A 23,740-nucleotide genomic window follows, 5' to 3' on the forward strand; every position below is an offset into this window, starting at 1 on the left:
TCCTTCTCCCTCTAGGGCCCCCCCCCCCCGCCGCCTGTGCGTTTTCTCTCTCCTCTCTCTCCCTCTCTCTGGAATAAGTAAATCTTAAAAAAAAAAAAAAAAGGGGCATAACAAATACAACTTTTTATTCCATATTTTCCTGGTTTTGACAATACATATACCTAAAATGAGTACAGGTCTCTAAATATTACTTCTCATCAGCTATCATGCATAAACGCAGAATAAATTCATCTTACAAATTCTGATATCAAATTTAAAACACATCTAGTAAGTTCTAGTTTATCATTTCATTCTGGTTCATCTTATACTTGGATTATCAGAAATGCAGTACTTTAGGAATATTTTGGAACTCTTAGTGGCTTCTAATTTTATTGAACAGAGCATAGTCATCTTTGTGTTATAATTATACCATTTTCATATTTAACCAATTGCATTGACTAATCCATTGAATTTTTTGCATGTCTTCATCATTTGTTTCTAGTCATCTTTGCCTTTGGCATTTGTCCACTTCGCTGTATGGGGGTACATTTTGGTGTACAATCATAAAAGATGAAAGAATATGGTCACGTGTCCTTTTAGAAAAACAGAATGGTCCCGAGTCTTGTTGCAGGATTTTGTATGATGAAGTCCTAGTTTGATTAACTGGGTGAGGATACTAAATTTCCCTTTTCTACTTAGAAGTATATTGTTTGGGAATATTCATCATCTGAAGGCTTCATGGTGGGAGATTCTGCTTATAATTTCACATTCATCATTAGAATCTAGAGTGCTATTGTCTGTCTCTGCATCAGTCCTGATTCCTCTAATAATTGTGAAAGCCCTTCCTCTGTAAATTTTGTCTTTGCAGTTATGGGTGGAAAATTAAAAATTCTGAATTCTTAACTGTTCAGTGAAAACCAAAAGCAGACTTCAAGAATGGTGTCTCCAGTCTTTTTATACTTTCTTGAAAGACTATGCAGTAAAGAAACTACAGGATGATGCAATAGTAACGCTATATTTCACTGTTGTGTTCTTCCAGGTGATACCATCATTCTTCTTCTTTTTTTTTTTTAAGTCTTTTTTAATGCACAGTTGGGAATAATTGATGAATGATGATGAAATAGTGAAGTGTTTCAAGATACAGAAGAAAAAGATCGCTAGATTTCCCCTTAAATTTATAAGAGGTTCCACTGGATATATAATTGCAAGATAGAATGAATTTTGTTTTATTCTAAAAAAAAGTAAAATTTATTGTTTTTTGGAGACTATAAGAAAGGATGAAAGTTACGAAATAGATGGGCTCATAAAGAAATGCAGAGCTAAAATTGAGTCCCCTGGAGCCTGATTGGTATGTAGATCTTCCTTTTTTCCCATCATGGTGCACAGTAAAGTTGATCATGAGGTTTTGGCTTACTCAGTTACATTTCCAGTATTCCCCCACTTCTAAGATTACTCTCAAATCACCTCAGTGAGGCTTCAGGCTTTCCAAAACTATTTGCTTATTATCAGTAGTTGTTTGCATTTAACCCAAAGATGGGTGTTAACATATATTGGTAGATTTCTCTCTCCTCCTCTGCAGAGACATCCTTTGTTCATATAATAAAAGATTTTTATGGGGCTCTTCTTGGTTGTCTCTTCCCAGATTCCCCCTTCCCCCAATTTTCCACATATTGAAAATATATCAAGATGCTGTACCATAAGAAATAACTCTAATACCTAAAGGAAACTTCCCTAATGTGTCACGTTACGAAATACCTGATAATTAAAAATACAGAGCAATATAAGATAATTTTTTTTATGGAAGAGGTTTGTAAGATTCTTACGTACTGTGCTAGATGTACTAAATGTGTATAATTTAAATTTTTATTCAGCTGAACAATTTTAGTGCATTTGATTTAGGTTCTTCAGGAAGGAATCTAAATATCATATCCTTGAAGGTTTTTAAAATTGGGTTTCTTTTTGAAAACCATTCTTGATTTCAACATCTTAAAAATATTGTTATGAGATTTGAAATGTCTATAATTTCTAGCTTATCCTTGTGTCTGATACTTGAATCATCAGAATGCAGTGCTTAAAAGTGAACAGTATTGACAAACTGTGAAAGAACTCTGTTTTGCACTATGTTAAACTGCCTTGTGGAAAGCCTTCTTTCAAATAATATTTATGTTTGGAAAACCTCATGAATTTGGAATTAGATTTTCAAGGAGCCAGATTACCCAAAAAGGGTTCAGTTTTGGTTTTCAGTAGTAAAATTTAAGGATACATGACTTCTTTTATTAAATTATGGTTAGCTCATCAATTTTAGTGCAGTGACGTTTTTCTAGAGTTTAATGGGATTTGGCATATATAGTAAGTCATTATAATGTTGAAATCTTTCAGGATGAATGGATAAAGGCCTTTTTTTCTCTTCTCAGGTATATTCAAGAGCAAATGACCAAGAACCATGTGGATGGTGGTTGGCTAAAGTTCGAATGATGAAAGGAGAAGTAAGTGATGTTTACACTTGCATTGTGACTAGTGTGCAAGGAAATACCTCAGCTCTTGGTTTCTGTAAATGTTACTTCAATTCTTAGTTTTTTTTTTTAAACACCTAATTTGGAAATAATTGATCATACATTTTAAAAATTCGTTAGACCATTTATTTATTTATTTTTTTCCTGAATTTGCAAACCTCAAAGCTTCTCTTCAGGGATACACTTCAAGGATGTGAGGACCACCAAGGTTCATGTTGTAAGAGCCAATAATCTAGTTTAGGCAAATCAGATTGATGTAACTAAGCTGTGCTTAGTATTGTGCCACAAGGGGGAGGGTCTGTTGGTTAAGCTGAGCAAGGCAATTAGAACTCATTATTTTTGTTCAGATGGGATTTTTAAAGTATTTTGATGTCTTTTAGTTTTATGTCATTGAATATGCTGCTTGTGATGCCACTTACAATGAAATAGTCACATTTGAACGACTTCGACCTGTCAATCAAAATAAAACTGTCAAAAAAAATACCTTCTTTAAATGCACAGTGGATGTTCCTGAGGATTTGAGAGAGGCGTGAGTAATTTTGTTTACTATTGAATTGCTTTGTGAATTAAGAGGATTTTTTAGTGTTATAAAAATCTTTTTTTCCCAAACACCCAATGAAAAACTTCTGATAGATAATCTTTTTAGTAAACAAAAGTTTTAATGGGTAATGTCAAAATGAAATACTTAGTTTGCATTATAATTGCCTTCTGAATTTATTATTTAGGTCTTAAATATGAATTAATTTCTCCCTAGGTGTGCTAATGAAAATGCACATAAAGATTTTAAGAAAGCAGTAGGAGCATGCAGAATTTTTTACCATCCAGAAACCACACAGCTAATGATACTGGTAAGATAACTACATATTTTAAGGTAGCCAATGGATATTTCACAGGTTTTATAATTAAATATTTGAAAAGATAAAAGCTAACTTGGTATGCAGTGTATTTGTTAATGCATATGAAAGAAACTTTTTTTTTACAGCTATAAAATGTTAAATTTCTATCTTTTGTGTGGAATAAGGAGGAAAAAATCTTAATATGGCATTCTTAACAACATGAAATTCTGAATGTGTGGGATCCTGGATCCTCCCCTGCCCCCAACCCCAATCATTTGAATAGCAGAACTAAATACGGGACTTCAGAAAGGGGAGTGGGGAGTAGGGTTACCTGTGGGAGGGGGCGTGGTGGGGGGGAGAGAAGTGTAGTAGATGAGGGTCAAGGACAGCTTTACGTGCAAGGTTCTTATTTGTATTATCTAGAAAAATAAGATTTTTTGAGTGATTAACTTGTTTGTTTATAGTCTGCCAGCGAAGCAACTGTGAAGAGAGTAAATATTTTAAGTGACATGCATTTGCGAAGTATTCGTACGAAATTGATGCTTATGTCCAGAAATGAAGAGGCCACTAAGCATTTAGAAGTAAGTGGGTTTATCAGAAGGTTTTTTGTGTGTCCCATTTAGTTTCATAAGTATATTATTCACGTTCCCTGGCTTAAACTACTTGACTATTAGGTAAGGCAACTTGGGACCTGTTTTGTGGCTAATACCAGGAGGCATTGTGCCCTTAGAACAATTATTTTTTTTCTGTTACTTTCCCCAAACAGCCTTCGTTTGCTAAATGCCTGTTGAGTTTTTTGTTAAGACTTAGATAACAGGTGCGAAAGAACTTAGAAACTCATAAAGATATCTAGTAGAACTGTATTCCTGGTTTTTCTTTACTCTGTCCTTAACCTTTTTTTACTACCCTTTTAGCTGTCATTCATAACACACTTCCATTAGTTAACTAGTTGACTATAATAACTCTTACGTAAGAGAGGAGGGGAGGACACAGCATGTACGTTTTAAAAAAGAGCCTATTTCTTTTCTATCCCATCCTAAGGTATTCCTTTGTTTTCTCTTATTCTTCATTGCCACACTAGTAGGAGACTCTTCCCCCTCCCCCATGCACCACATTCAGATCTTAGAGAAATTGAGGTATATAAACATATCTTTATATGTTTAGGACGTATTTGCAAGTACCGTTAATAATTTGAAAGGTTCCAAACAAGGGATATATGGTGAGTGAGAATTGAAAAATGAATCCTCTGAATTGGAGAACTCCTTATATCAGTAATTCCAGAAAATTGTTTTAGAATTAACTATTTTCTGTGATCATGATTAATATACTTATCAAACTGTTTTTCCTCTTCTATTATATGATCCCAAATGAGTATCTTTTTTTTCTTAGTTTTTTTTTTTAATTTTGGTAAAATACAACATAAAATTTACCACTTAATCATTTTTAAGTGTGTAGTTCAGTAGTGTTAAGTCTGTTCATGTTGTTAATCAACCAATTTCCAGAACTTTTCATTTTGCAAAACTGAAACTATATCCATTAGACAGCCACTCCACCCCCGCACACCTCAGGCAACCACCATTCTACTTTTTATTTCTATAAATCTGACTACTCTAAAAACCTCGTATAGGTGGAATCGTAACAGTATTTTTTTTTTTGTTCCAACTTATTTCACTAAGCACAGTGTCCTCAATCCACATTGTAGCATGTGTCAAAATTTCCTTTTGAAGGCTGAATGATTTTATATGCCTATATCTCATTCTGTTTATCTGTTCAGTCAGTGCACATTTGGTTTGCTTCCACTTCTTGACTATTATGAATACTACAAGCATGGGTATATGAAAAACTTTTTGTTTTTGATGTTTTGTAATATAAGTTCTAATATACCTCTTTTACTAGTGCACAAAACAACTTGCAGCAGCTTTTCATGAGGAATTTGTTGTGAGAGAAGATTTGATGGGCCTGGCAATAGGAACACATGGTAGTAACATACAGCAAGCTAGGAAGGTTCCTGGAGTTACAGCTATTGAGCTAGATGAAGATACTGGAACATTTAGAATCTATGGAGAGGTAAGCTATTGTCTGTCCCCCATCTCAGTAACTTTATTTAAAAAAATGTTTTTCAATAACTTTATTATAACTATTGTTTGATTGTATATTATTTGGGGCGCCTGGGTGGCTCAGTTGGTTAAGCGACTGCCTTCGGCTCAGGTCATGATCCTGGAGTCCCGGGATCGAGTCCCGCATCGGGCTCCCTGCTCAGCAGGGAGTCTGCTTCTCCCTCTGACCCTCCCCCCTCTCATGTGCTCTCTCTCTCTCATTCTCGCTCTCTCAAATAAATAAAATCTTTAAAAAAACAAAAAAAAACAAAAAAAATATTAGAGTGTCTGTGAGTTCAAAGAGCACAAGTGAAGGGGGTAGGGACAAAGACTCCCTATTGAGTAGGGAGCCCAGTCCTCCCTAGGACCCTGGGATCATGACCTTAGCTGAAGGTAGACACTTAACCGATTGAGTCTCTCAGGTGCCCCTCAAGTCATGACTTTTCATAAATAGTTGTTCTCATGAAAAGCTGGGTTATATAGTGAATCTGACTAGAGGCCTGATTTTCTTTCTTTTTTTCAAATTTTATTTCTGAAACCTTTAAAAGTGGGCAGTATACAGTAATTAAGACAGAAGGCTTTGGAGCCACACTGTCTGAATTGGAATTGTCTCTACCACTTGGAGTGAGCTTGGAGAAAGTTAGTTACTTAACTTCCCTGCATAAGTTCCTCATTTAGAAATGAAAATAGTAGTGCTTATGTTATGGTCTGTGAGGATTAAATATACTTAAAAAATTTTTGTGTTACATGATATGATGAGCACACAATACACTTCATCTGTTGTTATTAAAGAAGAAACAGTAAAAGTGGAAGGTAACTTCCTGAGAACTATAGATTCCCTGTAGAGAGACTCCCTTCCCCAGTCTTTCAGTCTTAAAATTTTACCCATTAGAAGTTAGGAATTTTAATGATCTTATCAGTAGGTACTTTAAAAAAAATGCATCTCCACAAAAACAGCTTTTTAAATAATTTATGTTGAGAGTGAAAAAAAGTGTGGACAGTGTAGACAATATGAATAATTTGTATTTAACATTCACCTAGAGAAATTTAACACGGGAGTATGGACCAAATATATTTACGATTGGGTTAAAATTTGGCTAATGTAAGTAAGCTAAATTCTATTTTCTCAGCTTAGGGTTCCCTCCCCTTCCCTTAGCGATGTTCTAATACTATGTTTTTTTCCTAGTCTTTTAGTAATTCTTTTTTTTTTTTTTTTTTAAAGCACTTCATGAATTACTTGACCTGAAATGTCACTTTAGTGGGCTGAGCAGAATCTTGTACTAGAGCATAATAAATCAGAATTTCTCATTTCTTGTGTGGGTTGTTTTTTTTGTTTTTGTTTTTTTTTTTGGATTGGCGTTTTCTTCAGGGTTATATTTTATGTTTTCTCCTGCAGAGTGCTGATGCTGTAAAAAAGGCTAGAGGTTTCTTGGAATTTGTGGAGGATTTTATTCAGGTTCCTAGGAATCTTGTTGGTAGGTATTTCTACTAAATGTTAAATAAGTTAAATGTTATTATACAACAATTTAATTGAAATTTAATCTTGTCTGATACCGTATTTATAGTTACATGGAGCATTTGATAGCCGTACTTTTAATTTTTTAGTGATGTATGTGACTTGTATCTCGTTATTATCGTAACAAAAAGTAAAGATATTTCCTTCTGTACAGGGTGCCTCACTAATATGACCCATGATTTTTATAACAGTTTGTCATTACATTTCTTAAAAGCCATTTCACCCCTTGGGCTTGCTCTTCTTATTCACTTAATGTTTTTTTTTATCACTCATATGTCCATCAAAATTGTCATGGTATTTTTTTAGAAGGTGTTTGTGATTTTTTTTTTCTTTTGTTTAGTGCAGAAGAAAAAGTAAGAGTGGACTAACAATAGGGTAATAAACTTCTACACAGTAGGCCCTGAATAAATAATAATTGGTTGTTGCAAAGGCATAGAATAAGGTAAGAAGTCATGGGCAGGAGAGAAGAATGGTGATGATGATAGAAGGGGAGGATTCACTATTAAGTTTCTGACACCATTATGGAAATTATGAACCCATGGGCTATAAGTTAAAGTGACAGAATTTTGAGTTTGAAGCTGTAGTTAAAGGAGCTTTATAGCTTGGGTGAGTTGTTTAATAGCTTTGTTATTAATATTCCCTACATTGGTGTTATCTGTCCTTTTAAATGCTGTTTGAGACAAATGGAAAAATTTTGGTCATGCATTAAGTAAATCCTGTGATTATCCTAAACCTTGAAAAGTAAGCATTAACATAAAGCAGAGACATTTACTAGGAGGGGCTTGAGTTTTTGTCCATTGCTGTGTCTGATGAGTTTTTTGACCTTATTGAAACAGAGCCTCTTGGGCTCCATTTATATACAGTTAGGCCTGTTTTGCCTTTTGGAAATGACTTTTTTTGCTATAGGTGTTCTAGTTGTCAAATCCTGTTTCAAAAAAAAAAAAACCTTAATAGAAAACACATCAAAACTTCCACTTTAAAAAGATGCTTGTTTTGACTAGTAACAAGTTAGCATACTCTGGAAGAAGAACTTGGACAGTTTCTTGGTATTCAACTATTAGTTTGTCTCTTCTCCCAAGCATTTGGACAGGTATGACATAGTGCCAGATAAGTAAGCTCCATTTTATTGGTTCTTGTTCACTGTAGGTTGAACTGCTGGAGAGATGAGATGTTAAAATTAAGTATAAGCTTGAAGAGTTTTTGTATAATTCTAACAAATATTAAGGTACAAAATATCAAATGTTCATCATTCTCAAATGAAGTCACCTTTAACAGGCTGCTTTTGAAAACGAATCCCCTATTTTCTTTAAATCACAATTATTGACACCTGTTGGTAGTAACATTGTGGTTGCTGCTTTACATAACAGATTTAACTTAGGTTTCTTCACTTGTAAAACTGATTTGGAGATGAGGGTGTGAAAGGAAATCCGGGTTCTTTCCAGCCCAACAATTCTATAGAAGAGAGCCTTGGTCTTACAGAGTTTGTGATAGTGTTAATTTTGAGTAAAAATTCCTGATATTTCAGAAATAAGGAAATTGGGTATATTTGTAGTTCTCTGGTTCTTCTCTTTATTCATTTGTCTGTGCAATGATGTACTTGTCATGTCTCTTTTCTTCTACTCTTGTCTTGGTTCGCTTTGGTGATGTGGGTTATTTGGGACTCTTCGGAAAATACACATTAGCAGCAACTATTATATGTTGGTGAAATACTCAGAGGTAGTGTAATGATTTCTTGGTTGTTGTATATAATAATACATTTCCCTCCAAAATGTTTTATGGGTGAAGCAGTCTTTTGAAAAATAGTACATTCTTAGTCCAAGTGAAAAAGAAAAAGTGGACTGAGGAGTAAAAGGGAATGAGGACTACTTGGTGGGTAAGTTCAAGAGAATTCTCTTACACATTCGGGTTCTAAGAGTTCTAGACCCCTGACCATAGCCACCCCTCCTAAGTCAAAAGAAAATTATTATATGAACGTTGATTTAAAAATAAACTGAAACTTTTCACCTCCTGGAAGCCTTCCTTAATCACTTCTTTACTCTGTCCCTTCAGCATTTATGCTCAGTGCTCAATTTATACTACAGGTCTGCTTCAGTTTGTCAATATGCTTTGGAATTTAATGGAAATGATCATTTAAAATATTGACGGTCTCTGGTGGGACTAAATAAAACTTTCAGGTAGGTCCCTGCCACAGACCCCAGAAGGGTGATGGATGTACACTCACCACTGGTATAGTTCATAGAAGGAAGGGGCAAAGATTCTGGGGGAGGGATTATGATATATCAGTCTGATTTTTGTATTTTCGAAAAGACATTTGCTTATTTTTAGCAGGGTCAAGGATGGAGTTGCTGCTTGAGCTTCACTGTGTTAACAATGAAGGTTGCTTTTATATACTGCTGCTAGGGCTGCTCAGAGAAGACCTACATCATGTGAATTCCCTGTCCTACTCTTATTTTTTTCTTTTTACCTGTTCAGTTGCTGCTGCTTTTAAACTTAGGGTTATTAATGGGGAAGGAGGTTTGAGAATAGGGATAGAAAATCCTGTAATGGTGTCTTTGCTGTACTGACCCATTTACTCTTGCTGTTGTTCCCTTATTTATTCTTTAATGGAAACTTGTTTTTTCAAGCATGCAATAGGAATTAACTCCCATTTTAACCCCTTTCAACTGAAATTAATTTATTCTGGAAATAGATTGCTGATTTAAAAAAGAATGAGGGATTTGGACTTAGTAACTTTTATAAGGGATACATCTATTTCATACGGGGAAGGTTACCTGTGAATATTTACTTCTTTTACCAGGTAACACTATCTATTACTGCTTTGCTATTTTACTAGTTTGCTGTAAGTTCCTAAGGGGGAGAGAATTTCCTGTCCCCCCCTTTTAGTTTCTCTTTTAGTTATTGGATACTCAGTAACTGCTGTTTGACACACTTAAATGTTAAGTGTGGAGAAGGTAAATAATTTGGAATTTATGTCAATATATTGTATTTCATACCTAGGAAGACAGCATTAACATATACATACTATATGTATTTGTATAGCTATGAAGTACTTAAAAACTTGGTCAAAAATGTTAAACGTAAACATTTCATTGAAGGAGAGTATTCATTTTAAAAGTATCTTCAAGTTAATAGGTGTGTTTTGGACGAATAGCAACTTGAATATGAAAGCAAGATTGAATTTGTTAACAGTGCCAAAATAAGTTTCTTTTGCCTTTATACGTCCAAAGTTTTGGAATGGGTTACATTGATATTTTAAAAATATAGAAATGATGGTAGAGCACATTAAAAAATGTTCTAGACTTGGAAAATGACTTACATGTGAGTAACATTGTCAATCCTAGTTAATAATAGCCTTAGGCACTCTGAAGAGAAGGAAGTTTTTCAGACCAAGGATAAAATTCCTCCGTAGTCCTCAGGGTGAATATATTGAGAGTATAAAAAGATGGAGATTTGCTTGATTTTTTAATTTGATAGCAAGTCAAATTATTTGGGCTAGTGTTGGAAGGATAACAGTATTGGTTTTAACTTACTGTTATATTTTTTTCTCTTATTAAAGGAAAAGTAATTGGAAAAAATGGCAAAGTCATTCAGGAAATAGTGGACAAATCTGGTGTGGTTCGGGTGAGAATTGAAGGAGACAATGAAAATAAACTACCTAGAGAAGATGTAAGTATTTAAAATGTAATTTAATCCCCCCCTTTTTAAATCGTGTTCTGTTCCTGGTTGATTTATAATGTTTTTTTATATTTTGGAAATCATTTTGATGAGTTTTAACTAGTGAACTACTTACAGTCTGATGCAGTGGATTTTTTTCTTTTTTTAAATTTTATTCCTCACAATATTGCTTTCTGTGCTTAAGGAATCCACAAGTCATCTTTCAATTGTGGGCCGTGGGATCTTGATTGGTTTCTCAGTACTTCAGTAAAAAGCCAATTTTTGATAAAATGGTTTCAATTTGAGAATTTTAACAGTTCTTTTTTGTACTTAAGTTTGTTATAAAGGAATTCTTAGTAAATAACTGTGTACTTAACCTTTTTTAGAATCTGAAAACACTGATCATTTCTTAACTGAAATCTTTAATATTTTGTGTTGTTATTGTGACACGAACTTTCTGAAATTTCTTTTTCCGTCTCCTTACATGTTCATGTTCTGTCTATAATACTGTTCTTTACTCCTCATCCATAACTTGAAGGATCTCTTACTTTGTTGGCTCCAGTGGCTTAAACTTTGTATGCCTATGAATGAATATAAGGCAAGGATTTTCCTCCCATATTATCTCTCGGGAAGCAGCTTCAGTTTTGCACAATAGATTCTTGCTTACTAGCCTGTTGGAAAGAATGCGTTTTCTTTAAAAGAAAGATTAGCTCAGATAACCTCACATCAAGTATTGGATGTTGTAAAGATGTCTGTTAGGGAGCCACTTCCTTTATTCCTTTTAATTAGAACGTAGAGGCAAAGCAAACAAAACGATTAACATAGGACTTAGTATTACAGAAATGAGTACTTGTGGCTGAGATTTGTTTCATCCTACACTGCTTCCAAAATTGCTATAAATCTCAAATAACCTTTACTTTGAAGCAACCCTCCCTCCTGAAGAGGATTAAAATCGAGGTGTCATAAAAATTCACACTTTCCCCTTTCTTTATACCCCCTATTTAATGTATAAAAGAATGGTGATCCATTTGGCATACAACCACTCCATAAAAGTGGTCTGGACATCAAGGTGTTTATTGGTCAGGACCATTATATGAGTCAACTATAAATTTCTTAGCTTGATATGAGTAGCTACTCTTAGTTTGTTTTATCCCTAGTTGCTTTCCAGTGTTTAACATTTTGTTGCAAAGCTAATTCTTCTAAGTCTGTCTTCATAAATAAGAACTTAACTTTACTGTTTGTAGTTTTGGTTATTGTTACCCCCATTTCTGTGTCAGGGTTAAGAAACTTAAATGCTTATAGAAACCAAGCAGATTACTTGGTTTCTGGTTGGGATATACAAGATACACATAGGGAGGGTACATGGTCTCTTTCTATAAAAGAAGCAGATGCTGCTTAGCTTTAATCTGGTTGCTATATCTTTTGATAAGAGAAGTTGGAAACCTATAATATACAAAATTTAAAAATTTTCAGAACATTGCATGTTAAAACAAATTTGAAGGTTGGTATTCACTTATTTGGGGCCACCATTTCATAATTTAAGCTGTCTAAATCCCCTGACAGACTGTTTATAACTGGTTTATGCTGAAGTCTTTGGTGACCCACCTTGAGCCTGAGATGACCTTTCCCACCTATGTGTCATAGCAGTTACTGTCTATGTAATTGTGTATTTAATGATTTTTCTCTCAACCTTATATTTTTTGTTATCTCACCAAGCCACATTATGAACTCTGAAATCAAGAAATAAAGTCTGAATTCCCATATTCTCTGTTTTTCTCTAGCTCAATGAAGTGTACAGAGTTAGATGCTCAGTATTTTCAATCCGTTTTTAAGATTGGATTTGAGCTTTTCACTGTAAAAGAAATACACTTAATGTAAAAGTTAGAATAGCACAGAAGGATATAGTGTGAAAAGTAAATGTGTATCTATGTCCTGTCTGTGTGTCTCCTCTCTCCATTGTGTCTTAGAGATTTTAGCCTGTTGCTGGTTGCCTTTTAATGTTTTTGTTTTGCTACTAAAAACAATGCTGCAGCAAATATCCCTTAACCACTGGAGAGTAAATTCTGGGATGGGTTTTTTAGATCAAAGGGTAAAAGGCATTTAAATATTTAGATCTTAGTTTTCCCACACATTCTTTTTTTTTTTTTTTTTAAGATTTATTTATTTATTTTGAGAGAGTGAGAATGAGAGAGAGAGAGAGAGTACATGAGAGGGGGGGGGAGGGTTAGAGGGAGAAGCAGGCTCCTTGCTGAGCAGGGAGCCTGATGCGGGACTCGATTCTGGGACTCCAGGATCATGACCTGAGCCGAAGGCAGTCGCTTCACCAACTGAGCCACCCGGGCGCCCTTTCCCACACATTCTTTCCACCAGTGTCGGAAATGGGTCTATTTTCCACATACTTGCCATTACAGAGTTTTATCAAACTTTTAATTAGTGCCATTCCAGTGTACATGTTCTCTCCATATGCTTAAAAGACATTTTAATTTTTCTGTTAAGCAGCTTGTCTTTTGTATATTTTTTGCCTTTATTACTAAGTTGTTAGAACTTTTGCATTTTAAGGAAGCTAGTCTTTTGTCTTTTTATATTTGTAGCAAATACTCTTTTTCCTTGATTATTTCCCCCCAATATAAGTTTATGTTGGAATTTTTTTAAGGCTTTTGCTTTATGACTTAAGACTTGCATTTTGTGTCCTGCTTGGCGGGATCTTTCCTACATGTAGATCATTTAGAGACCCATTTATATTTCATTCTCCAGGTTTTTTAAAAGTATGTAAATTTTTAGGGGCGCCTGGGCGGCTCAGTTGGTTGCGCGACTGCCTTCGGCTCAGGTCATGATCCTGGAGTCCCGGGATCGAGTCCCGCGTCGGGCTCCCTGCTTGGCGGGGAGTCTGCTTCTCCCTCTGGCCCTCTTCCCTCTCGTGCTCTCTGTCTCTCATTCTCTCTCTCTCAGATAAATAAATAAAATCTTTAAAAAAAAAAAGTATGTAAATTTTTCACTCCAATAAATTTTTGGGGGCGCTTGTAAGGTATTAGGAACCAGGGATCCTGCTTTATTTTTCCCAAGTGCTAGTTGGTAGTGTCAGTGCAATCTGTTAAATATAAGTAACCAGTGTTTAGCATTTTTTAAAAAATCTAGAAATTTCGGGGCACCGGGGTGGCTCAGTTGGTTAAACATCTGCCTTCGGCTCAGGTCATGATCCCAGGGTCCTGGGATTGAGTCCCACTTCGGGCTCCTTGCTCGGCAGGGAGCCTGCTTCTCCCTCTGTCTGCTGCTCGCTTCCTGCTTGTTCTCCCTCTCCCTCCCTCTGACAAATAAAATCTTAAAAAAAAAAAATCTAGAAATTTCATGGAAATAACTCTTAGAAACAAATTTGTATATTGAGTATTAATCATTTACTTTTCAAATTTTTTATTATGGCTCTATAGTAGCCATTAAAGTATTCCATAAAATATGTCTTTAAGGTTGCATTCTTAACTGTACTTTTCTTTGGAGGTAACTATTGGTGATAGCATCTCAACTTCAGGGTCAAGGCATTGTATTTCTCTTACTCTCCTTACAGATCGTCTGTCTGGAATGACTTTTCCTTTACCTCCTTGGTAAAATTTTGTTTGTTTTTAACATTTACTTTAATAATGTTCTTAGGAGTTCCCCTAAGTTTCCACATTTGGGATGGCATAATCCACATTCTACTTAATATTGCTGTGTTTTTCATTGATAACCACTAATGCTGTGCAGTAAGATTATTGCAGGAATGTTTAGTATCTTTTCTGAGATTGTGATTGCCTTTAGGGATTTTATTTATCCTTTTTCATTAGTGTATATTGGGGCAAGTGACAAGTGATTGTTACTTGGAATTAGGTAAGTGGATATGAAATTGGCTGGCTCATTTGCTAATTGTATGACTTTGGGGCAAATTGCTTTCTCAACTGTAAAATTGTTGGAGTTTTTTTTTTTAATTGGAGTGTTTCTTAAAGTTACTTTTTAATGAATATTAAATAAGATACAGGTGAAGAATAATATACTCCTAGAAATATGGTATGTGCTTAAAATATTTTAGATCTTTTTTAATCCTCCATCTTTCATTCACTTTGCTGTCTTTCTTACCTGCCCATGAATTCCTGAGGACAGAGTCAAGACTTCTTACTTCTTAAGCTTCAGTTATAGTCCTTTTTTTCATGCCCTCTTAAGCCAATCTGTTTGAATAGCTGTTAGGAACTCATCTGTAGAATCAAGAAAATGAGACACTGAATCTGCCTGGGGAAGTTTATTTAGGCTCTACTCCTTTTTTCCTTAGCCATTAGGAAGGTAGAAGTGTATTTCTTTATAATTCAGCAAAATTAATCCTTTGATTGGCTTTAATATTGGTGACTAAATATTTGCCCATATCAGTAATTCCTTTATTTTACATGGTGTAAATATTTGTACTCTGTACGTTACACTGTTAATGGTCAGGAAGCACTACTTCCAATATACAACATTGACAGTTTTGTTATGTGAGCACGTATTAGGGATAACCTACCTAATGTGCTTTACCTTTTTAAAGCCATCACTACCAACGTGATCTATCTGGTCTATAAATTTATACCAGTTTGAAGGAAAATTTCATTAAAAGGCGGTTTATATATGGAGAAAGACTGAATTAGGAATTAGAAAATCTTATATAAACTGGTTATTTTAAAGGTAATTTAAATTTTTAGCATACTTAAATTGTAGGGCAAATACAATAAGTTATTGAAAACCTCAGTATTTCAAATTACACTGATTTTTTTCTTAGCAGTTTATTTTTTTATTTTTATTTTTTAAAGATTTTATTTATTTGACAGACACAGTGAGAGAGGGAACACAAGCAGGGGGGAGTGGGAAAGGGAGAAGCAGACTGAGCAGGGAGCCCGAAGGCGGGACTCGATCCCAGGACCCGGGGATCATGACCTGAGCCGAAGGCAGACGCTTAACGACTGAGCCACCCAGGTGCCCAGCAGTTTATTTTTAAATTTTGAATTTTAGTAGATATAAATTGCTGTATTTTTAGAAAAGTTTTCCAAATTATATATTGGTATGTGAAATTTAGGCTAGACTTTGTTAAAATATGAAATACTGAGGATGTTGTGTTTTCTTACAGGGTATGGTTCCATTTGTATTTGTTGGCACTAAAGAAAGCATCGGAAATGTGCAAGTTCTTTTAGAGTATCATATTGCTTACCTAAAGGTTTGTATACTGTTCACATTCATATCATTGTTGCTTCATATGTTAAACTGCAAAATACATCAATTTTATATTCATATTAAATTTCAAATCATTAAATATTTTTTTAATTCAGCTTCAGCTTTACCCTGTTCTCCTACTTGAGAATTCAGGAGTAAAAGATCTGTTTGCCATAATAAAATGATTGGCCTTAATGCACATTGTTTCTCTTTTTCTCTGAACTTTGACATTCTTTCCTTACTGTTTAAGAAATGGTCACACTTATGTTCCTGTGATTTGACTGTCCTCACCTTATGTATATACATGTGCTATACTGAAACCATTTTGTTTTTACCTTGATGTTTTAAATGCAAATAGGGCAGGGAGTAAGATGGGCTTTCTTGGTAACTGGTATTTGAATCAGAGGTGATACCCCATAGACATCATTTGGTAATTCTTAACCATTTTTAAGATAGTCTATTTGAGTTGATAAATAAAGAGCAAAGATTTGAAAAAAGAAATGGCCCATAAATTATTAAAAGTTGCAATTGTCATTTTCTACTTTATCTTTTATTATTAAGTTTCTCTTCTAATATCCTCAACTGTTCTGTCTCTAGTAGGTTTTAGTCCTTTTAATCACTCATATCATTGCTGTTACGTTAATATTTTGAAAGCACACATGATGTCATTCTTTTAAAACTCATGTTTATAAATCTCAATTCAGTCTGGCATTTTAAAGCCCATGCTTTATCTTCCAGTACTCTATTACTACTTAGCCAGAAGCTTTGTCTGGTCGCCTTACCTTCACATTCTGTAATGACCTCGGTTTCTGAATGACCCAGTCTCCTAGTTCATGTAGGCCACAACTCAGGTGTCACTGTTTTGATGGAAAAGTAGCTTAATAGTCCCTCTCATACATGGCACCTGTATCTCACTTAATCAGAGTTTTAATTTCTTGAAGGCTGGATCTGGTAATATTGTGTAATTAGTCGCTATTTAACAAACCGTTAGTTCATTCATTCATGCCAGGAAGTTAAACGCAAACTTTGAATATTGCTCTAGCATAAGAAACATTTGTTTTGGCCCTGTAAGCACCAGCAGATAGTTTATTTTAATGCTTGTCTGTTAAACATACCCTTGAAGGTGGAGAGTCCTTGTCTTTTTCTATATTGTATGTTTGTAGCACTTAGCATACTTAGTGCTCGCTGAAGTATTCAGTAAATGTTCAGTGAATTGAGTCAGCAAATGACCTTGTGAATTGTATTTACTAGGTACACAGTTGTATTTTACCAAATAATTGGCCAAGATCACAGCTACTTTCATTGGTAGGGAGTATAGCTTTAACTGTAGGCTTTAAGAAGGTAAAAATGGTACAACATAGAATATTTACCCTTTTTTGTTTTGCTTATAGGAAGTAGAACAGCTAAGAATGGAACGCCTACAGATTGATGAACAGCTACGACAGATTGGTATGGGTTTCAGACCTTCTTCCACCAGAGGGCCTGAAAAAGAAAAAGGATATGCCACTGATGAAAGTACCGTCTCTTCTGTACAAGGTTCTAGGTCTTATAGTGGAAGAGGCAGAGGTCGTCGGGGCCCTAATTACACCTCCGGTTATGGTAAAAAAACAATTTTTTGTTAGTTGTTTTAGTTTAGGCACTTCAAAACTTTTTTCTCGTTATTATTCGTTGCTCTGTCTTGGCTTTGGGGGCAGGAGATAGTTTTGAGCTATGTCTATGGTAGTGAAGGCATACTTCATATTAATGACAGTGAAAGATATATGATCATGCGGCTTTGTAATGAGATCAGACATGTTTTTGTTAAGTTGGCAGTTCATGATCATGTTTATTTTAAATAATTTAGAATAAATATAGGTGGCATTTGTATATACATGTATACAAAAATGTATACATATCAAAATCTAGTAATGGTGATAATACTGCTAGGAATCTCTTTAGCCTACTCTAGGAAAAGTAAAAATGAAAAATAATGCTAATCAGTGTGCTAAGGTTGTGTATAGTACATCTGTACTAGCTTTATAAAATATACTTTATTGGCTCTCTTGGCAGTTTTGAATATAAATATCTCATATCTGGAATTATTTTATGAAGTAACATTTCACTAAAATGAGGACTTTTTAAAAAGCCGGAACCAAATTAACATTTTATAAATGAACATTTTTCTAAAATGTATTTCAGTGTGAGGATGGGGCCTTAACCCATATAGGAGGGGGCCAGTGGATGGTGGTGGTCAACAATTTTCTAATCCTAAATTTTCACTTATTCTTCTTCAGCTTTGGAGTTGTTCCATTTTTCTGCATTTGGACTTGGATCTTAGCAGTGACCTGATTTTTGTCTTCCCTTGTTGTCTTCCCTTTCTATTTCCTTCTCCTTTCTCCATACCTCTCTGCTCATCCTAACTACTTTAGAAAAATAATTCATAAGCCTTTTCCAAAATAGAAGGCATTTAGGGAAAATGGATAAACATAAAAGCTTACAGAGTGCAGATTCCACACCCAGATTTCATGTTTGAAGGATCATCTAATGATGCCAGAATTATATTAAATTTGTCCTTTCATTTGTTGTAGAGCTGAAAGGTTAATTATCCCTTCCCTTTCATGTATTTCCACGTTCTCATTTCTTGATAGTTTTTATTATTTAAAGTTAACTGTTGAAACTGAAAAACAAAATTCTAGTAAAGTGTTTAGCATATGAAGGGCAGAAAATTGTGAAGTACTGTATTTCCTGAAAATACATTTAATACAAAAGACAACTAACCAGTAATTAAAGAAAAATTACATTGAATGATTCTAGAGGCACAAATTACTAGTACAGATAATCAGATTTAGTTTTTTGGTTGATAGGATGAAATTCATTGAAGACTTTTATAGGCCTCTGTGGGAAGTCAGCTTATTGTTGAGGCCAGTCTTCTGCAAAATGCCTTTGTTGACAGTAGGTAAAATTTTTATGAGTTAGTAAGTTTTTATGAGTGGTAGAGGAGTATCATCTGGATTGAAGAAAGTTATGCAAGTTGTTCAGTAGATGGCACTCTTACCTCTGAAACGTTGCGGACTGGTAGTAGTGCATTTCTTGAAATAGCTATTGAATTTAAGTGGACTTGAGAGAAAAACCATTTAAATTTGGTTATAGATGTTCTCTTACCTACTTAATATCAGGATATTTAGGTGATAATTTATAAGTTGTATAAGAAACATTTGTCATGATGTCCCTGAAGTTGGTATGTTCCTTAGAATGAATGATATTTTAAAGCTAATGGGCAACATTTTTTTTAATGGCACACAAAATATGTCTTTAAAATGAATGGATGGCATGTTGGAGTTGATAAAATACGCTACTTTAGCTATTAGGTTTAGTGTACATGAACATTGAAAAGGATGTGAAGTATCTTCAGGAGTGATTTTAGAATTTTTTAGGGGAAAATCTGATTTGCAATTCTGTTAAAAACAGGTTTTATTTGTTGGAGTCATTAAAAATTGGATTAGTTTCATGAATCATTTTTAGAGCTACTTAAAAAATTTTTTTGGATCCATGAACTTCTAGAGAAGTTCCTTTTGCATATGACTCCCTCTTTCTTGTAAAGCTAGTGACTTCATAGTTCTGCTCTTTGGTTCTCTGCAGCTGAGATTTGTATGATTAGTTTGGCCTCACCTGGATAATCCATGATAATCTTCCCACTTAAATATCCTTAATCTTATCACATCTGCAAAGTCCCTTTTGCCATCCCAGAAACATTTAAGCTTTATTTAATATGACTAAAGCAAGAGCACTAGCCAATTCAGCCCTTTTTGTTTTTGACTTTAGTATCTGTCTTACCTACTGAAACCTTATTTATGTTTCAGACCACCCCCTTTAAGTATTTAGAATACTAGATGAAGCTTAAAGTTTAGGAAGAATTTCCTTGCTTGTGATGCTGAGTTAAATACTACAATGTATTTCTGGAGGAAATTCAGTAGGGACTCTTGTGAAAAATTTAAAAATGAGATACTCATTTATCTTCAAATTTTGTTAGTGTTTTCAGGCAGTGTATAGGCTTGTCAGTAAATTCAGAAATTCTTACATATTCTAAAAGATGTTTTCATGACTCATGAAATGATAAATTGCCATTATTCTAACAAACCATGACATGAGCTAGTAAATTTTTTGTCATTTGGAGAAATAAATGGGAGATGCATTCTCTTTTGCGAGACTCTCAATCTTAATAAAACTTAAGTGTGAATACTAGAAACTTCCTGTTTTTTCTAAAATAATAGTTCAGTGTATTAATCCAGTTTTATGTAATTGAGTGGTTACATCCATATTTAAGGTCATGTGGAAAAAAAGGAATTGGAGGAGAAAGGAAGTTGTTAGACTCCCTTCATTTCAGTTTTATTCTGGGTACCTTAATACTTGTACTTTTGTACATCTGAGGAGTTACGATGTTTTACTTTCATCATCAAATGACTGGAATTTAAATGTAGGGAACTTGTAGTTTATCATGGAATCACTTTTATTTGGGAGCTAAGCAAACGAACTTCAAAATCATTCAACAGATTCATTTATCAAGAGAGAATTGTTAGGCAAATTGTTAGGTGTCTGGGGCATGTAGAGGTAGAAGAAAGAGCTCTACCATTTAAATATAGACCAAGTGGGATGTAAATCCAAAGGGGAAAAAATGGAAAAAAACATATGACAACATTGCATGATAGACACACTTTGCTTTTCAGGTAATAAAAGGAGAGGAGAGGTCTATTTTCAGTTAAATTGGTCTGAAACTAGAAATTGAACTGGGCTCTGAAGGAGATAGATTTGGACTTATGAAAAGGAGAGGTGGAAGTGGCATTCCAAGAATTAAAGAATAAAAGTGAGAGTATTGTAGTGATTGAATCGTCTAAATCTGGCACTTTGTGATACAATAGTAATGATATTGCAAGCTTTTATAGAATATTTGCAGTGTTTAAATTTTTAAAAAGTCAGTATTAAAATAGGTCATTGAAACCTTAGAAATGGTCTGTCAACCTTTAGAGTCATAATGAATTTTTCTCTTGTTAAAGTTGTCTTAGCATTCTTAAAATTTGTTCTGTAATTTCACGTAGTGTATTTAAGCCACTATTGCACATAAAACATTATTTTATGTACAGCCACTAAAAATACACTCCCAGTTTATAAGAGACCATCAATTATAGGAAGCATTGTGATTTCAGAGATGTTAAAAGTGTGGAAAAAATGTGCTTCCAAAAATCAATGAAATAATGGTAGAGTACACTATACAATTAAACTGCTCCTTTTTCTAAATATGATTTGGTTTTCAATATTGGATAGCAGTTATTTTTATTACACTAATTTGCTTCTAAAACAAAAATGGGCAAATTTTTTTTATTATTTCCCCATACTAACTGCATTTGCATATTATATGTAATGTTTTGTGTGTTTTCTATAATCTCTTGGCTCTATTTCTGCACATCCAAACCAATTTTTAATTTCCCATTAGTAGATCCTGTATTACTAGTCTAATATTAACATGTGATTCTTTCTTAGTACATTTCAAACTCATTTTAATTTTTATTTAGCTTTCTTTGAATCAGCCAATTAGGGTTATTAAAATAATGATCTGTAGGAAGTAATTTTGAAAAATTTCACTCCTTTTTTTTCCCCTTTAAAAAAAAAATAATCTAATTGGTTTATGTCCTCTTTCCCAAGGTACAAACTCTGAGCTGTCTAACCCCTCTGAAACAGAATCTGAGCGTAAAGACGAGCTGAGTGATTGGTCATTGGCAGGAGAAGATGATCGGGAGAGCCGACATCAGCGTGACAGCAGGAGACGCCCAGGAGGAAGAGGGAGAAGTGTTTCAGGGGGTCGAGGTCGTGGTGGACCGCGTGGTGGCAAATCCTCCATCAGTTCTGGTAGTCTTTTATGTACTATGTCAGCATCCTTACTTTGTAAACAGTATAACTTTATACAAGTTAATTCATTTCCCAAGGCCACCCATTTTGGGAAGTGTCTTCTCACTGAGGCAAGTAGTGGAGCATATGGCAAGATAAAGAGAAACCCTTTAGGGTGTTTCTCAGTGAAGGTTTAGCTAGAATATTCAGGTCAGAGAAATTTTGGTTGGCTGATTCTCTTGTTTTGATGGTCAAAGTTTTCTCTCTCCAGTTTTTGGAGGCTTATGTAATTAGAATGTTTTTTTCCCCTAGGAAATTTGGGCTTTATATTTGTTTGCCAGACAGACCCAGAAAATTCTAATGCACAGAGAGATCTAAGTAACTTTACATACTTAATATTGAAAATTAACAGAAGAGTTTTTGCTGCACTATGTACTATTTTAGGAACAGAAAAATCGTGAAATTAAATTTTTTTTTACTGTTTGAGGAATTGAGCTGAGCTGTAAAGAAGGCTGTTTAGACAGAAATGAGGTGCATAAGCAACTTTTTACTCACGTCTTTTTGTAGGAGTTGCGAGAATGTTTTTGCTTAGCATAATGGGCTAGGGGGGAAGAATTGTCAGCATTATATGGACTAGATTATATGACATACAACCTTTACGTATTTTTGTTGTATACCACTTTAAGAAAACCACTCCTAATGTTATAAAAGTTTATAAGTATTTTAAATGTTGAAAACATATATAATGAAATGTATATCAGATTTGCTTACAAACTACAAAAAACTGGAACAAATCACAAAATTTTAGGGGCTTTTAAAAGTACTCTAGTTTCAGTGATATTCTTTGAGCCCTAAGTTTAGTTTATAGGTGTTTAAGTGTTTAGGGAAATACTTTTTATATTCTACTACATTACATTGCTATTACCAAGGTTTATAGAATTGTAGTATGAATTGCACAATAAATGTACTTTACCTAGTGCTTATGATTAATGGATAAACTTAGTGTCTTTTGCAAAGATGCTAGCTTGCTAGCTGTTACCAAAGGAAACTTAGGAAAAATCGTGATTAGGTGAATTTCTTCTATAATTTGATTGGTGGAGGCAATAAATGCACATAGGTAAGATGGGTATTTTTTTTTCTTACGAATTATACTTTAAAACTTTCCCTTTCCCACCCTCACCCCACCTTACCCCGCCTTCACTCTTTGTTTCTGGAGATGGGAGGAGTAGTCAACATTCATTTCTCTCTTTTCCTATAACCAGTTAGAATTTGAACCTTTTTTTTTTTAGTTTACTTTTTTGTGTAGACTTGTTTTGATTGCTTCAGTTCAGTAATATTTCTATTATGCCATGGAGTGCAGGTGTTGAGAATTATTTGGGAATAGTCCATTAACATTAGCCCATAGCAGCAGCTGACACCTTGAACTCCATAAAGGTGGCAGAATTGAATATTTCTCTTCATTTTCATTTCTCTAGCCTCTGGGCAGGATTAGCCGAGAATGTGAATGTCAAAAATAGCATGTCATAATATACTATTTTCTAATACATTTTCAAAACAAGTCCAAGAAGTGGTAGGAAGCTGTGAGGGTATTTGCTCATCTTCTTTAATTTTTCATTGCCATTTGAAGTTCTTCATATTTGTTATTTTCCAGGGAAAATAGTGATACAGAAAACATTTATTTGAATACAGAATATAGGGGGAGAATTGAAGTTTCTTTATCATTAATAGATAAAGTTCTATAGATCAAAACATTACTAATGACTGCAGCTCTCTTAAACGAATATTTCTTGCCTCTGACATGCATATAGTGCTCAAAGATCCAGACAGCAATCCATACAGCTTACTTGATAATACAGAATCTGATCAGACTGCAGACACTGATGCCAGCGAATCTCATCACAGTACTAACCGTCGTAGGCGGTCTCGTAGACGAAGGACTGATGAAGATGCTGTTCTGATGGATGGGATGACTGAATCTGATACAGCTTCAGTTAATGAAAATGGGCTAGGTATGTAAGCACTTAGGGAAAAGATACATTATTGTATAATATTGTATGACGCTTTTTTCAAAAAAAAAAAAAAAAA

General features: G+C 34.4%; 1 protein-coding gene across 8 annotated transcripts in view; it reads left to right on the plus strand.

The window, feature by feature from the left end:
* FXR1 (FMR1 autosomal homolog 1) overlaps nucleotides 1-23,740 on the plus strand; it is a 57,801-nt gene that overhangs the window by 28,620 nt on the left and 5,441 nt on the right. For 5 of the 8 annotated variants that reach the window (XM_027583866.1, XM_027583863.1, XM_027583864.1 and 2 more), the window contains 11 exons: nucleotides 2,394-2,465; nucleotides 2,873-3,021; nucleotides 3,247-3,340; nucleotides 3,793-3,909; nucleotides 5,225-5,395; nucleotides 6,821-6,899; nucleotides 10,497-10,606; nucleotides 15,714-15,800; nucleotides 17,188-17,395; nucleotides 21,473-21,676; nucleotides 23,464-23,664. In XM_027583866.1, coding sequence (XP_027439667.1) covers nucleotides 2,394-2,465; nucleotides 2,873-3,021; nucleotides 3,247-3,340; nucleotides 3,793-3,909; nucleotides 5,225-5,395; nucleotides 6,821-6,899; nucleotides 10,497-10,606; nucleotides 15,714-15,800; nucleotides 17,188-17,395; nucleotides 21,473-21,676; nucleotides 23,464-23,664 — 1,492 coding nt within the window. The remainder of the gene's footprint in view (nucleotides 1-2,393; nucleotides 2,466-2,872; nucleotides 3,022-3,246; nucleotides 3,341-3,792; nucleotides 3,910-5,224; nucleotides 5,396-6,820; nucleotides 6,900-10,496; nucleotides 10,607-15,713; nucleotides 15,801-17,187; nucleotides 17,396-21,472; nucleotides 21,677-23,463; nucleotides 23,665-23,740) is intronic. The other 3 variants (XM_027583865.2, XM_027583867.1, XM_027583870.1) reach the window with 1 other exon arrangement.

Source organism: Zalophus californianus, chromosome 1, assembly GCF_009762305.2.
Source record: "Zalophus californianus isolate mZalCal1 chromosome 1, mZalCal1.pri.v2, whole genome shotgun sequence".
NCBI classification, from domain to species: domain Eukaryota; kingdom Metazoa; phylum Chordata; class Mammalia; order Carnivora; family Otariidae; genus Zalophus; species Zalophus californianus.